The following is a 16,765-nucleotide window of genomic DNA, read 5'->3' on the forward strand; positions in this document are numbered from 1 at the left end:
CGCCGCCGCTGACCCGGAAGCGCTCCCCGGGCTCCTCCACGCGCCGGCTCCCGGCAACCGGCGAGGCCAGGCCGGCGGCTTCCGCGGTCGAGGCTCGGCGCGCGCTCCCGCGAGCCGCCATGCTGCGCGGGGCGCACGAGGGGCAGCTGACGGCGGTCACCGGGGCGCTGACGGCCGGTAGGTGCGGGAAGGGCGGCCGTCCCGCGCGGCGCTGGGCTCCTGGGCGAAGCGGGGGCCGAGAGGGGCGGTCTCGAAGCGGCCGCCCGCGGAAGCGCAGAAGTTGGGCTTTAGAACCCAGCGGGGGGGATTCGCCTGCCGAGCGCTCGGGGCTTTCCTCGGGGTTTGCGCGTGAGGCGGCTGCAACAGGTGCGGCCGCTGGGGAGGGAGCGGCAGCGGTGCCTGGGAGAGCCGAGCTGCGTAACGGCTCTTAGCTGGGAGCGGCGGCGCTGCTCGGGGTTCGGGAACGCCGCCGGGTCTGTGGGACGGAGCGCCCGCCGTCCTTACAGCTTGGCGCGGCTGACCGGGCGCTCTGCGGCCGAGCCTGGGGCTCCCGGCATCCCAGCACGGCGAGATGTGGGGCTGCGTGCAGAGGAGGGCCGCGGGATGCTCAGGGGGCTGCGGCACGTCTCCTGAAGACAGCCTGCGGGAGTTGGTGTGGAGGAGAGAAGGCTCTGAAGAGCTCCTCCAGCCTTCCCTTGTGTGACCTTAGAAGCAGGATGGGGCAAAAACTTTTTACGCGGACAGATAGTGTTAGGACGAGGGGGAACTGTGTGAAACGATCAGATGGGAGATTGGGCATAGAGGTTAAGGGGAAATTTTTCACGGATTGGGGGGTGAGGCACTGGCACCGTCTGACAGCGGAGCCTGAGCTGGTACCTGGTGTGGTGCCTGATTCGGTGGGTACCAGCCCTACCTGCAGCAGGGGGGTTGGAACTCGATGGTCTTTGAGTTCCCTTCCAACCCAGCCCTCTTTGTGATTCTGTAACTTGGCAATCTGCAGCTTTGTGTCATGTAGTACTTTGATGGTTCTTTAACATCAACAACAAAAAAGTAAGCCACAGAAGGTGAAGTTGCTTTTGTGTTTTTGCTTATAGCATCAGTGCTCTGTCAAGTGGAACCTGTGGGAAGATGGTTTGAAGCATTTATTAAGAGGAGAAACATAAATGTTTCTGCCTCTTTCCAGGAGCTAGAAGATGAAAAGGAACTTTCTGAAGAATCGGGGGATGAGGAATTGCAACTTGAAGAATTTCCTATGCTCAAAACACTTGATCCCAAGGACTGGAAGGTATTCTGTTGGCAGTGACACTGCTGTTTTGGTTTGTGGTTTGTTTGTGTGTGTTGTTGCTTTTTTTTTTTGCTGGAAATCTCCTGACAAATTTACCTGCCACTCCCAGCCGCCCCTCCTTACCCCGGTCTGAATCTTTCTGTGTCTGTCAGCATTTGACTTGACTGGTTTTGTGTTTTCCATGCGTAATCAGTTGAGGACAAACTCAAAACTGCATGGGGTGAGGGCTTAGTCTTCTATATTCTGGAGTTTTGCTAGTGGCCTTAGTATTGACACAGCAATTCAATCAAACTTACTAGGATCCAATCCAATACTTAAATACTATTTGGGTTGAGGTACTGGAGTTTCTTTAGCAACCTCTAAGAAATTGTTCCTATGGGCTTTTTCAAATATTTATTGTGAGAGAGAAGAATCCTGCCTTTTGCTTTAAAGATGTGCTTTATTAAAGATGTTGCTTTACATGTGTTGTGGCTTCTTAGATCACATATGTCAGTGTTTACTAGAGCTCTTTGTTCTTTGTTCCTCAGAATCAAGACCATTATGCAGTTCTTGGGCTAGGAAATATACGATATAGGGCTACTCAGAAACAAATCAAAGCAGCTCGTAAGTATCTTTCCCTCATAAGCATACTCTTCTTTCAGAAGTACAACTCTGTTTTCTACATGCAAGTTCAAACATGTCACAAAGAAGTTTTTTTTACTATTTTTACAGACCTGCTCTTTGATTCCAATTGTTTACCAGCCTGTAGTTTCACTTCACAGTTCTGAAATCCACAGGCCCAAAGAGAGTGAAATGGAAGATTCCACTGAGTTCACATCTTGTTTTCTTATCTCAAGATTTTTGGTTAAGAACAAACAAACTGCAGCAACAAAAAACAAGCAGACAAACAAATCCCAACACAGGCTGTAAATTTATATTTTTGCATTTTGGAGTCTGCAGTCAAGCTCAGTGAAAGGTTGAGAAATATGTCTGGCCCTGCCTGTTTCAACAAATTGTTACCTTCAAGCCCCCTTACAATTGTTAACTGCCACGTTAATGCTACTGAATGTTTAAGAAGCATAGATACTGCTGTTATCTTCCCAAGTGATAGGCTCAGGCTTTCATGGGAACAGAGTGATAACTGTTAAATTTTCATGCATTTAAATATTGTACTAAAAGTAATTCAGACCTCTGAGAAGTTCACTTGTGCTCTTCTTTGGTCATTTTGCTGTGTGGTAAGCGTAGAGTTCCTGTTGCTGAGTGCTGGGGATATTATCAAGCAGTTAAGGATGTGTTCTGTAAGATTGCATTCCCTTGGTGTTTCAGATAAGCAAACAATAGCACTCGGAAGTGCAGTGTGCTGCTTAGTGGTAGCATGGGCCTGTGTCTGAAATCATGAAATGTGAAGGTTCACAAGTGCACAAGGGTTATCAAAGGTATTTTATGGTATTTACACACCAAGAAACATCATGTCAGGCTTCAGAACTTTTATTTCTAGAAAGCAATGTGACCAAGAGCTGACTGCAAATATTTGTTTGAAGATTGAAATTGACTGTTAAATTCTCTATGAAATAAGCCAACAGCTTTGTGAATTTATCTTGCAAACTGTTACATAAAAAAGCTGTCCCTGTACGAGTAGAAACACTGTCCTCAGTTAAACCACAGGTGAAGGTTAAGTTACTCGCAAGTGGGTAGAAGGTTTCCTTTGGGCTCACTTGACTGAGCTAAGGCAATGTGCCAGCCTGTCGCCTACCAGCAAAGCCATGGCGAGCAACTGTGTGGTCACAGAGAGCACAAAAATAGAAATCATTCTTCACTTACAGCTTGGTCACGTTACCTTATGTTTGGAACTGGCTTGGGCAGCACATGTAGCAAGTTATTGACTTGTACAGAAAATTATGTTGCATTTGGTACATGGCCATATGTTGGACTTCTTAGCAGTGCCACTGTGGGTCCTGTGTTAGTACTGCATAGAGCAACACCTGGCCTCACTAATGTTCTTGAGCAAGAACTGGGGCATCTCTCTCCTGATGATTGTAGAGCTCTAAGACAGTCTTGATAACAGCTTCAGATGACGTTCTAAAGATAACCGTAAGTTATCTCTCAGGATTTAAGGCCTGAGTAGAGAACTTGACCAGAAAGACGTGTGTGTGTATGTGTGTGTGTGTGTTTGTGCTGAAACATTTCTGAATGTTATGCATCTACTTGCCAGATAAATCCATGGTTTTGAAACATCATCCAGACAAGCGAAAAGCTGCAGGAGAACAAATAGGAGAAGGTGATAATGATTATTTTACGTGCATAACTAAAGGTAAGTCATTGACCTCTTTTATGAGATTTGTCTCTGTTGCTACTTTTAAAGAACTGTACAAAGCCAAAGACGTTCTCTTCTGTTTTGGCAAACTTCTTTATCAGCAGCCATCACTGAAGTGTAACTTCCCTTTGGGTGGAGGCAGTATGGAAATACAGCTGACCGACCTTTGCCACTTGGTGACAATGCAAAACTTATTGTGAACTCTTACAACAGTGTATGCAAGGGTGAACCACTAGAGGTTGCCACACGCCTAGAATCAATGAAAAGCTGTAAAAGAATTCCTGCAGGACACCAACTGCAGTAGAAAAAGTCAGAATTCTAATGCTCTTAGTGTGCCAGCACAGTGTCTGTTGATTTCAGCTGGGATATCGGTTTTCTCAGACGCTCGCTTTTGCCCACAGATGACCAAGTGCACTCAATGACATTTCATTCCCACCTGCAGTGACCTAGAATGCTCTTGCTGGCTAATGGCAGAAACTTAGAGATTAGGTTAGGCATAGCCAGACTTATGCTTCTGGTAGTGCTTTTATTTTTAAACAAATGTTTTCGATCAATAAGGGTAGGGGAGAGCATCTTCTAATCCTTCTTCCACACGACTTGTTCTTGTTTGTTAAAATGTTAGGAAATGTTATGTTAGACAAGCTAATGATGTTTACAGTCTTCTATAGAGCTAAGCTACATCTTTTCAAAAATGAACAATGATTGTGTGGTTGGGGCTATAACAAACAAGGAGACAGGCTCTTTAACAGGGTCTGTTGTGATAGGACAGGGGGAAATTAATTCAAACTAAAAGAGAGGAGATTTAGACTGGATACTGGGTGAAAATCTTTTTTACAATAAGGGTAATGAAGCACCAGAACAGATTGCCCAGAGAGGTGGTGGGTGGCCTACCCTAAAGGCATTTGAGATCAGACTGGGTGGAGCTGTGAGCAACCTGATCTAGCAGTAGGTGTCCCTGTTCACTGCAGGGGGTTGGGCTAGATGACTTTTAAAGGTCCCTTCCAACTCAGACAATTCTATGAATTGACTGAAACCAGACTTTTTTGAGATTGTTAACAAATATCAGAATAGTTGTGACTTTGTTTCAATTTGAAACAGGAAAAAAAACATCCTAATATCTGAAAATTAATAGGGAAACCTATTTCCCACCTGTTCTAATTATTTACTCGCCTGTATTCATCTGTTGGGAAAACCAGCTTCAAATGGAAAGATCTTCAGGCAATATAGAATTGAATACGAAGTTCTGCTGCTGCCTGATTAGCCCAAGAAATGTTTTGTCCATTTGTTCAGTGTTGCAAACTGTCAGATGTGAGATACAGCATATTTCCTGAACTCAGCTACAGGTGGCACTAGGGAAATGGTCTGAGGGTTGTTGAAGCTCCCATCTTGTAACGCAGAAGACAGCTGATGTCATATAGAGTACTGGCAGAGTCACTGGGGGCAAGGGAAGATTGGCACGCAGCAGCTTATTGTTGTTTCCTTGCATTCATTCCTTCCTCAGTTTACAGAACCACAAAGCATCAAGGTCTCCAGCTTGTCACTTGCAAGATGTGACCTTCACGGAGTGGCATTCTCTCTCCAGGGAAGCAGTCAGAGAAGCCCGCTAATAATTGCAATATGAATTTGATTTTCTTGGATTTCTACTTCTAATGAAAAATATATATTTTTCTAATGAAAAATAATAAAGGTATTGTAGATCTGACAGACAAATTCCACGCTTCCTTGAGGAAAAAACAAACAAACAGTTTACTGGAGCTGCAGAGTGTAATTTCCAGGTTATAAAGTTGTAATGTGCTGTTTCCCAACTGGAGGACTTAGGAGACTTTGTTAATTTGTCTGCAAGGATTTGTTGCAAAATAAAAGCCTGAAGATGTCATTCCCAAGCTATCAGTGACAGCTGAATTGAGTGCTCTGTGATTTTTTAAATATAATTAATTTGTTACATTTTAATAGTTAAATATGTTGTTTTTCGTAGACATTTTCTTCCTGCTTAGTTAAACAGGAATTGCCAGCAATACGAGTTGAGATGCCACCAAAATAATTAAATTTCTGGCTGTAGAGAATCAAACACAAATCTGGGTGCACCTTTTTAAACATATAGAGCCTTTTCTGTTAGCATTCCCACTTTGCCAGGAGAGCTCCTCTCAGTCTCATGTTTGATGCCTGGTCACTTGTTTCAGCTTATGAGATACTGTCTGACCCTGTGAAACGACGAGCGTTCAACAGCATAGATCCTACTTTTGATAACTCTGTACCTTCCAAAAGTGAAGCAAAAGAAAACTTCTTTGAAGTTTTTTCACCAGTTTTTGAAAGAAATGCCAGGTAAGCCACGTCCTATTGCTTTTGAAGTGCAACAGAGTATTTGCAAACTCTTCTGGCATTGTTATTAGCAGGTGCAATTTTTTAAGGGATGCTGGGAATTGTTTTCTCATCAAATTAACATGATTAAAATAGAGCATTCTCAATGATTTCTTTTTAAAATAATCTCCAGTGCCATACCAGTGACTGGGTTTGACCCATGAGATTTTCTTAAAAAAGACAAGACTCTTCTTGGTTCCATATTACATACTGTCCTGTTTGTACAATACTTTGCTTCATCTTAAGTAATTAACTGTGCCAAGTTCGTGTATGTTACTGACTAAAAATTCCTTTTTTTATGATATTATGAGGATGAGACATTAACAATAGTTATATTCACAGTTTAGCTGGTTAGGAGAGAAGGTATACGTAAATGTCACTATTTGGTGATTCTCTCTTGTAAGGTGTGTGACTTTTCCTGCATTTGATTCATGCTTGCCAATTAACTTTGTATTAAGGCTGTCACAAGTCTAAACTCAGTTTAACTTATTTTTTTAATATGAAAAAGTGTTTTATTATATGAGGCATTCTGAATGATCTACTGCTTATTTTAGGTAGATTTATTAAGCGTCCTAGTAAGTAATCCAGAGATTCAGATCTGGTTTTGTGGCTATCCCTTCTCCATTGGGATATGGATTCTCTGTCATGGAATAACAAACTCTGGAGCCTATGGAATAGTTCCCTCCTTGTAGGAAAGAAATTGAATGTAGGCAGAGCATGTGTTATTCTCTTGTACTCTGAAAACTTGGGAAAGTTGTTGTAGGCTACCACAGAGCTGAGTTACTCACAGAGCACCTTTTGTTCTCTGTAAGCTCCCCTATCAGGAGGATGTGTGTGGAGAATTGAGGCCCTGTTACTAGTGTCAGTAGTTTGTGCTCCATCAGATCTGCTTCTATTTGTGCCAAACCTGGGAAGCAGGAGGCTGCTTTTCTGGGAAAGTTCCCCAAACAAGGCACAATCTGGAGCAGACAATCATGATTTCTTCCTCTTTCCTCATGATCCATTTGTGTGGTGGGAAGGAACTCACTTCTGGCATTTTGATTTGTACTTAAAGCACGTCATTTTATGAAACAAGATTGCATATATATTACTTCTTCAACATTTTCATTGATTTTCAGGTGGTCAAATAAGAAAAATGTTCCTAAACTTGGGGACATGAACTCTTCATTTGAAGAGGTAGATGCATTCTATTCATTTTGGTAAGTTAGATGATGACCTCAGCTGCTCTTCACAGTGTTCAAGGTGTGCAATATAAAGGGTTTGCAGACCAGTTTGTATGTAGATTGTTGCCCTGTGGTCTGTTCTGGCTGTGTAAGGTCATGACATTGCTTCACAGCTATTTGGTGCCTTCCATAAGCCATGCTAGATTTATTCTAGCTAGAACTCCCACGTTGTAAATTTGCAGTTGCAGAGGGATTTTGGACAGTGCTTGGCCAGGGTGGCTGCAAACTGAGCTGTCCCACACAGTAAGAGGGGAGGTTTGTTTCACTTGCGTTTTCAGTGGAGGTGTCCAGCAGGTATTTAAGTTCCCCTCATTAAAGAGAGTCTGATTAGTCTGAGAAAGTCACAGAGCTTATGGCTTGGCTCATCTGCTAAAGATGAATGCCTGCATAAAGATTAAATGATTTCTCTCTTAACGCTGCTGTACATCTCCACTGCCTGTACTGGGAGCTTAGACTGTGAAGTTGATGGTCCTGCAGAAATAGGAATTTTTAGTTTCAATAGCATTGACTTAACACAGTGGTATCTCTGTATATGCAGTATAATTATAAATGATACCTTATAAATTGTAAAAGCTGTGTAAGTGCCTACCAAAAAAACCTGATTTTGAAGAACATTCTTTATTTCTAATAGTTTTGCTGTTTTATTCTATATTTTTAAAATCAATTCTTTTTTTTTTTTTTTTTTGTTCAATTTAGGTATAATTTTGATTCCTGGAGAGAGTTTTCTTATTTAGATGAAGAAGAAAAAGAAAAAGCAGAATGGTACGTAAGTAAAAAGAAATTTGGTAGGAGATTGAGAGACTAAGGACAAGTTGAAAAGTCTTGTTGTATTCACACTATAAAAACAGGAGAAAAGGCTGCTGAGCTGAGATGGGGTTCTGCTCTCCCAGCTCAGTAGTCAGCTGAGGAATTGAACTGGACTGTGGGATTTGGGGTTTTGGTTTGGTTTGGTTTTTCAGTTGTGAGATTGAAGAGTTCTTGGGGTGTTTCTATCGGACTTTGAATTTGTTTTGGTTGGGGGAAAAATAAAAGTTTAAAAGCATCTGCAGTGTGTTCATTGATGTTCAGGCTTGTTATTCTTAACCTGCCTGAAAAGTTGAACCGGACCCAAAACAGAGTAGATGAGTGTGCAGATACTGTTTCTTTATCCAACTCCGTGTTAAACTATGCTGGGACAAGCAATGCTTTCTGGAATATAGAAGAATTATTTTTGATGGCTTGATGTTAATAAAAATTGCATACTTCTTGGTATAGTGATAGTAGCTGAATTACCCAGACCATGTTGCTGTTGGAAAATACATTCTAATTCTATTCTTATAAACACAGAACATTTAAAGTAAAATAAAGCACTGAATCATTCAGTCTGACCTGTATTTCACAGGATACAACCTTTCACTCAGTCACTCCTGTATCTCCATAATTACATAAACCTCCTGTTCCAAGTCTGAACAGAAACCAGTTTTGTAGTCAGCTGCAGCAATTAGCCAGTTCTGTGTCTAACACTGCTGCCATACTTAGGCTCTAGCTGGACATCTGTTTCTTTTCTGCCTTTTTCTGCACTTAATTTGCTTTTTCTCTTTCTGATCTCATTGTTCTCTTCTCCTGTGAGGTTCTGTGAAGGCACTGTAATCAATTCTATACCAGCTGTATTTTTGATAAATTATTTTCTGGGCTTCTTATTGAAAAGTTCTTGAATTAATTGCATAGCCCTGTATTGTACTGAATTCCAGTATTCAGTGTCTGCTTTAAAAATGTTTAGACCAACAATTCATAGCATGCTGTACTTAAGCACATTTTGGCTTCCTGTTCTTTTCGTGATTCTTGTCTTCCTTTCTTGGCAGAGGTTGTGTTGCACATCTGTTCTAATCCTTCAGTCTGTTACTGACTTCTCTACTCTTAGGGGAATTGTTTCCTTTGTTCCAAGGGATATTTGTCTGCCTTTGGTTGTATGGATGAGTAATTCATGGAAAGAGTTCTGTACACACACGTTTACTTGACACAGCCTATTTTCTGTGAAATGGTGATAATTGGCATTAATCATACTGCTGCCCTTTAATTAAACTCTATACTAGCATTTCAGTTGTTTTGCTCGGGCTTAATGTTAGGTCAGCAAATGGATGTATTTTGGAAACAGAGTCCATGATGCCATTCCCTGTAATGAGAGGTGAGACGCCTGTTTTGTCAGGTGTTCGGCAGGTTTGTTTGACTGTTTAAGCACTTAGCACTTGGGACACCATCTTGGGGCATGGAAGTTCCTTTTTTGAAGCTTGTTGTTGAAGTATTCATGAAAAAGCACCCGTGTGGGGAAACTCTGAAATAGTTTGTTGCTGAATTTCTGAAAGTTACAAACTGTGTTGTGCATTAGTGCTGAACTAACTACGCTCTCCCTTTGCAGTCGAGATGAAAGAAGATGGATTGAAAAGCAGAATAGGGCCGCCAGAGCACTGAGAAAAAAAGAGGAGATGAACAGAATTAGGATACTTGTTGGTGAGCATACAAACTGCTCTTGTAAAAGAGATTTGTTAACTAGCAGCAGAAAAGCTCTGTTTTTCTTTTGTATGTGATGTGTCCTTTCCTCTGCCAGACAATGCATATAGCTGTGATCCCAGGATAAAAAAGTTTAAGGAGGAAGAAAAGGCAAAGAAAGAAGCAGAGAAGAAAGCAAAGGTAGAAGCAAAACGAAAAGAACAAGAGGCAAGAGAAAAAGTAAGTTAACCACTTAGTTTATTTTGTTGAAAAAGCCTGGTTCGTTCACACCTGGTCTAGAGGCTCCAGCTTCTAGATAGGTCAGAAGGTTACTGTTAAAGTTATATTGGGCTTTACAGATGCATTGTCCTTGATCCCAGTGTAACAGGCAGTAAAGGCTGACAGCCTTCTGAGAAAGAGATGAAAACAAGGAGCGTGGATCTGAAATGAAAAACTTACAGAATTGGGTTTTGTTATTGCATACACTCCCTCTGTCTTAAAGGCAGTCACTGACTTCTGTGACCTGCCTTCCTGTAACATAAAGCAAGCAGCTCTATGCACTTCATGGGTATGGTCCACAAGAAGTTGCTTGCTGTGAAACACTTTGAGGTAATATTACCTACTTGATTAACATTAACAGCTTGGAAAATATGTCTCTGGAAACAGTATTCAGAATGAAAGGCTTGGGGATTGTAGGTTACTAAAAAGTGCTTTCAAAGACAACACTGAAGTATTGCTGTACTCCAAAATATGGAAACTGCAGATTTTAATATTGAATGACCTTATAACAGCATGACTTGCTTCGTGTATATTTTTGTGTGTTTGTTTTATGTTGTTGGTTGTTTGTTTTTTTTTGATTGCAGCAAAGACAAGCTGAATTAGAAGCAGCACGGTTAGCAAAAGAAAAAGAGGAAGAAGAAGTTAGGCAACAAGCATTAGTAGCAAAGAAGGAAAAAGAGATACAGAAAAAAGCAATCAAGAAGGAAAGGCAAAAATTGAGAACAACGTGCAAGGTACTTCAGTGTTACCATAGTGAAATACAGGTTATGTGAGTGAAATTATTATGTTTGCTTAGATCAGAGCTTATCATGCACTTGTTCTTGTGGTCAGAGACGGGTATGGAAAGTGGGTTTGCTGAGCAGCAAAATGCTCCAGTGCGTACTTAGCGTGCAGCTCTGAGTAAGGCTGACCGAATAGGCCGAAGCACAGCAGGGACTGAAGAATGCTGTGTGTTAAGATTTTGTCTGAAGGGTCAGAACAATAAAATTCAAGAACTTTGCAGAACATGTATTTCTGCTTCCAGAACTGGAATTACTTTTCTGATAATGAGGCAGATTGTGTTAAAATGATGGAGGAAGTGGAAAAGCTTTGTGATCGTCTTGAGCTAGCAAGGTAAGTTTTCTTACTCCTGTTCCTGCTCGTTTTGACATCCACCTTTCTACTAGCGACACATTTTAACTTAATCATTTATTTTTAGTCTGCAGTGCTTGAATGAAGCACTTACGTCCACTACAAGGGAAGGAGGAAAGGCAGCTGTAGTAAAACAGGTAATTACATATCCCCTAGGAGGGGAATGAGAGCAGTCAATTCTTATACAAAAGAAAAATCCTGCCTCTACTATCTGTGACCTGGGACTGGATCCACAGAAGGTTTAATATGCTGTAGACACATGGAAGGGCCAGTGGGTTGGATGCAAAAGTATAGGAAAAGCTTGTGCTCAAGATTCATGAACCTCCACAAGGATCTGCTTCAAGTTGCCAGGAAAGCAAATCCATTTGGAGTAACAAGGCTGAACCCATGTCTTGCAGAGAATAAGATGCTTTCTCTCATCTGCTTTTGAGTAACATCTGTGAACTTTATTTCCCAATGGAGAAGATCATCTGCCCCCATCCCAGGGTTAGGTTTTCTCATGAGACAACTGAAAAATTAAGACTGAAATCCCTCTTGCATTCCGTATGATTTAATCCAGTTTCTCAGTATCCAGGAGAGTGTTCCAAAATAGGATATTGACCTTTCTGTCCTTCTTTAAAGCTGTTCTGCTTTAATAAAAATTATCTAAAGTAGTTTTCCTTTTGCCAGGAAGACTTAATTAAGAGACAGTGAGCATCCTTCCAACAGGTGCAAGCATGTAGTGTTTTAATGTTATCAGGACTGTACTGTACATCCAGTTATCTAGGCAGAAGTAGATACATGAACGGTATTTAACTGCTGTCTCAAGATGTGATTACAGTTCACAAGGCTGTGTGATGGATAAATTCAGTTCTGCTTGCTACAAACTGTATATGTGGCCACCTAAGCCTGAGTAAACAGTGAGTAGCTGAAGTCTGTGTTGTTGCAGTCAATGCTAATTTAGCTATCCTATTAAAGCTTTCACTTGAATTATAATCTTAATAATTGAGAATTTCTGGCCTAACCAGGGTTAGGTAGCAGTTTCACTGGAAGCTTTGGGAATTACTGTACTCAGAATGGATGTTGGACTGTCCCCACTAACCAGTTTAGGTTCTTAATCCTTCTGTGGATCTGTCTCTTGGTGTCAGATGTTAGCATGGATATTCCCATTGCATTCAGAAATCTTGCCTTAAACCTTGCGTTTCGTAGTGAACTTGGGATGGACTTCTACTGTAGCTGCTAATCTGGGATGGCTACATTTGTGCACACGATGGAGGGAAATAACGCAGAATCAGATGAGCTCTGTTTCTTCGTGCATCATGTGCAGAACAGAAACTAAGCAAAATTCAAGGCTCAAAGCAATTCTAAAGAGGGGGATTTGTAGCAACATATAATGTTTCTTTCTTAAAAATGAAAATGCTCATTTATAACCCCTCAGATAGAAGAAATAAATGAGCAAATAAGGCGAGAGAAAGAAGAGGCAGAGGCTCGTATGCGCCAAGCAACAAAGAGTTCAGAAAAGTCAACAACAGGTGGCGGAGGTGGGAGCAAAAACTGGCCAGAAGATGATTTACAGTTATTAATTAAAGCGGTGAACCTCTTCCCAGCAGGGACTAATTCAAGGTACTTCGTAGTTAAAAAGCTAACTAATAACTTTAAGTAAATAACAAGCATAATACAACTTATTTTCCGACTGTCCTAAATATGTCGGTGGGACTCTTTAAATTTCCTTGTTTTCCTTGACTGTTGAACAGCCTCTGGTTTTTCTTCTGTTAATACTGTGCTGTAAATGTGTCCGGAATTACTGCTGGGCCTATTTATTTCACTTAACTGGACCTCAGTCCATCAGCAAGATTGTGCCCTGCTCCATGTTTGCATATGGCTCATGACAGGCACCAGTCATTAAAGCCCAGAACAAAACTGGAACAGTGACTGATCCAGCTGCGTGGGAACACAAGCGTGTAAGCTACTTGCAGTAGTTCAACAATGAATGTGTTGCTGTTTCTCTTCTACATGTTAGGAGGAAAACACACAGAAAGAGCTAAGTACCTCTTCTCTCTTTGGGAGAGAGCTGGAAAAAAAGGAAAGGCTGGGATTGACAGAAATCCCAGGTGATCACTTCCTTATGCCTTAAATCCTTATCTTTCTCAGGATTAAAATACCTTCTTTCACTTAGGATTCAGAGATTTGAAGCCTCTATTACCAGATTTGGATGCCTACTTTAAACCAAAAAAAAACCAAAACCCAAGCTTTCTTACTTAGGATAGTGATAGGTATGGCACCAGTATTTGTTTCTGCACTGTGTCGCAGCAGTCAAGAGCAGCAAGAGCTTGATAGGCCTTGATCTGTGATGCTCCTGTCTGATCAGGTGCAAATCTTCCCCTCCGTTTTCTAAGATGCACTGTGGATAATTCAGGGGCTGGGTTGTTCCAGCTCTCTCCTGCTGAATCTCCTTTATCTGGTGTTTAGGCCCACTTTCAAGGGGCGTAGGAAGAAGTGTTAATAACGTTGCTGCCATTTCAGTGGAGTGCAGTATTTTATATTGGAGTTGTTTAGGGAATTCAGGTAAGCAGCAGCCGAGCAATCTCAAGGACTAGTTTTGCACTTCCACACCTATGTTCTATCCCCATGCCTTTCATGTCTGAGAAGCCAAGAACTTTGCACAAGCTGACTGAATTCTTAACAGAAACATAGTATTTAGTGACTAAAAACTTTCCATATTAGTTACTGAGAGTTTTCATGTGTTTTAGTACTAATAAATTTAACTTAGGAGTTGGTATATGTACAGCTGCATACAGAAGCTTGATTGTAGCTTGTACAAAGATAAGCAACTATATTATGTGCTGGTTTTCCCCTTTCTGTCCTTGCTTTAGGTGGGAAGTTATTGCCAACTACATGAACTTGCACTCTATCACTGGAATAAAACGAACAGCAAAAGATGTCATCAATAAAGCAAAGAGCCTCCAGAAGCTTGGTAACTGTATTTGCTTATTTTTGTACTAAGATCCTCTGCACATTTCTGTACTGCTTGATCTTCAAACAGCACAGTGTGTCTGTTGGGAAAAAATGCTGTATGTCCCAAACAGAAACTAGGAAATGTCTAGGCCCTATTCTTATGCTTTGAGTGAGAGGAACTGTCCACCCAACTGTGGGATTCAACACCAGTCAGACAGCTAAATTAACATGGCTTTTGTAGGCTCTAGGAGCTAGAGAGCTGGGATACTGAGAAAAGGCTCTGGATTATGTTCTCAACAAAAAGCAAAATGTGCTACTATAAGGGAGGGGGGGGAGGAAAGAAAAAAACAAAAAACAAAAAAAAGCAGCATTACAGTTGTTTCTCTGTGCCACGTATCTATATAAGGAGGCTGGAGACTGTGTTCCTGACTGCCCCTGCGACACAGGTAGTCTGGGTAAGGCAGGAGATCTGCTGCAGTCCTTACACAAGACAATCCCTTTCAATCACACTGAAGCAGCACTTTCAGGCCTAAGTTTATGTGGAGGAGGTATTTATTTCAGCAGCATAAAGTGAAATAGGGGTTGGAGCAAAATGTATTGGGCCCTGAACAGTATTTTTATGTACCAACCTCTTTGCCATCGTCATAAAGAAAGCATGAACTGGGGCTTTTATTTTTTGCTATTCTGTGCCTGTTAAGTTATCTGCTACAGTGTTTTTCCTATTATAGCTGGCTTCAGTTTTGTTGCAATAACTATTCCGTTTCTCATAGACCCTCATCAAAAAGATGATATCAACAAGAAAGCATTTGACAAATTTAAAAAGGAACATGGGGTGGTGCCTCAGATGGACAGCGCTGCTCCCTCTGAGCGATTTGAAGGTAATGGTGAAGAGAGCCCTTCTTGCAAAGCTGTCTCCTCTATGCATCTTAATATATTAACTTCAGACTTGTTTACAGAGAAACTTTAGTAAGAAGGTGATGCAAGCTCAGTTACTAGATCTATCTGATAATTTCTCATAGGCTTAGTACAAACCAAAGTTAACTGAACAGTGACAGTTTGAAATGCTTCTTTGTGAGGCAACAGATTAAGTCCTGATTTTGAGATCATCTGCTCCTCCTTTTCAGAAAACAGTAGGCATGAGGGGTTGTCTTGAAATATAGGATGATCCTACAGCTAAGCTTTGGTTTCCTGCTAAAGCCCAAACACCTCCAATCAAACCTTCCAGGGTCTTGCAACAGACTCTTCCCTTAGTGAAAAGCAAAGGAAAAGCAACATCGCTGCCCTAAGGATGTGATTTCACAGGACAGCTATGGTTATCAAACACCTGCTTATCTAATACCTTCCAAAGATTCTGTGCTGTATTCAAAGATCACACATGCCACTCGGCCAGTAGTGCAAGGATTTAAAATCTATGATTTTTTAATGGATTATGCTTATCTCAAAAGTTTGTTACTAAACTTTTTTTTTTTGTCACTTTTGCATTTGAAAACAGGATCGCCTTTAGATTCATCCCCTTGGACTACAGAAGAACAAAAGCTTTTAGAGCAAGCATTGAAGACTTACCCAGTAAATACTCCTGAAAGATGGGAGAAAATAGCAGCAGCTGTCCCAGGCCGGTCAAAAAAAGACTGCATGAAGCGATATAAGGTAAAGTTTTCTTACCCTGTAGTCTAGGTCTCATTAGAATCTATTGTGTTTACTGTTGCCCTCCCTCCCAAGCACTGCACCTGACAATAGCAAGCTAGCACAAGATGGAGCTTTAGAGAGAATAATCTTTTTTGTAATTTGGCCCCCAAAGAGTAGTAAGGACTAGGTTTTCTTTCCCTGCAAGTAGTGAAGGTGGGAGCTGGGAAGAAGAGTCTGCCTCTTGAAACTTGTCTTAAATGTGACAAGTTATTAGAGATTGTGAAGTCCTAGCCATAGCCCCCCTTTTTTTTTTTTTCTTATTTTGTGTTATACTACAAGAGAAGTGTATGAGCATTGACCTTCAACACCATGTCAGTTGTGGTTGGGTTCTTTCTAGGATAAATTGTGTTATAGTATTAAACTGTCCAAATTGCTCACTATTGTAAAATGGCCTGGGTTGAAAAGGACCACAGTGATCATCCAGTTTCAACCCCCTGCTATGTGCAGGGTCACCAACCACCAGACCAGGCAGCCCAGAGCCACATCCAGCCTGGCCTTGAATGCCTCCAGGGATGGGGCATCCACAACCTCCTTGGGCAACCTGTTCCAGTGCGTCACCACCCTCTGTGTGAAAAACTTCCTCCTAATATCTAACCTAAACCTTCCCTGTCTCAGTTTAAAACCATTCCCCCTTCTCCTATCACTATCCACCCTTGTAAACATTATTCTCCAAGCTAAACAATCCCAGTTCCCTCCACCTTTCCTCATAGGAGAGGTGCTCCAGCCCTCTGATCATCTCAGTGCCTCCTCTGCACCCACTCCAAGAGTTCCGTGTCCTTCCTGTACTGGGGGCCCCAGGCCTGGACTCAGTACTGCAGGTGGGGCCTCACAAGAACCAAGTAGAGGGGGACAATCACCTCAGTCTCCCTGCTGGTCACCTCTTTTTTAATGCAGCCCTAGCAGAGTGTTTCAGGTTGCCTGCAAAGTCAAGCTGTACATTTCAATAAGTTGTGTGTTTTGTTTTTTTCCCCAACTCTCCAGGAACTCGTTGAAATGGTCAAGGCAAAGAAAGCTGCTCAAGAACAAGTGATGAATGCTACTAAAGTCAAGAAATGACTTTTACTGACAATCTTTGTTTTATAATAAAAATGCAAATACTACACATTTTTT

General features: G+C 41.6%; 1 protein-coding gene across 3 annotated transcripts; it reads left to right on the forward strand.

Annotated features, from left to right (window-relative positions):
* The first annotated feature begins 33 nt into the window (after positions 1-33).
* On the forward strand, positions 34-16,755 carry DNAJC2 (DnaJ heat shock protein family (Hsp40) member C2). Of its 3 annotated transcripts, none has more exons than XM_052680892.1 (17): positions 34-177; positions 1,095-1,285; positions 1,813-1,888; positions 3,477-3,575; positions 5,759-5,900; positions 7,055-7,135; positions 7,856-7,921; positions 9,555-9,646; positions 9,744-9,865; positions 10,489-10,638; positions 10,929-11,017; positions 11,103-11,172; positions 12,453-12,637; positions 13,888-13,988; positions 14,740-14,847; positions 15,462-15,616; positions 16,637-16,755. In XM_052680892.1, the coding sequence occupies exons 1-17, from the start codon at positions 120-122 to the stop codon at positions 16,709-16,711; spliced, it is 1,860 nt and encodes a 619-aa protein (XP_052536852.1). In that variant the 5' UTR covers positions 34-119; the 3' UTR covers positions 16,712-16,755. The 3 variants fall into 3 exon arrangements, with proteins under 3 accessions (XP_052536852.1, XP_052536855.1, XP_052536854.1); XM_052680895.1 differs by having other exon boundaries at positions 52-177; positions 1,184-1,285; XM_052680894.1 differs by lacking the exon at positions 34-177 and adding an exon at positions 272-366.
* The last annotated feature ends 10 nt before the right edge of the window (positions 16,756-16,765 follow it).

This window comes from Tympanuchus pallidicinctus, unplaced genomic scaffold (assembly GCF_026119805.1).
Source record: "Tympanuchus pallidicinctus isolate F22 unplaced genomic scaffold, pur_lepc_1.0 scaffold19, whole genome shotgun sequence".
Lineage (NCBI taxonomy): Eukaryota > Metazoa > Chordata > Aves > Galliformes > Phasianidae > Tympanuchus > Tympanuchus pallidicinctus.

Excerpts from the sequence above, each read along its gene's own strand:
- DNAJC2 (XM_052680892.1), top strand. The coding sequence starts at position 120 with ATGCTGCGCGGGGCGCACGAGGGGCAGCTGACGGCGGTCACCGGGGCG. Across the intron at positions 1,286-1,812 it reads TTGATCCCAAGGACTGGAAG|AATCAAGACCATTATGCAGT; the intron begins GTATTCTGTTGG and ends TTTGTTCCTCAG. Across the intron at positions 7,136-7,855 it reads GATGCATTCTATTCATTTTG|GTATAATTTTGATTCCTGGA; the intron begins GTAAGTTAGATG and ends TGTTCAATTTAG.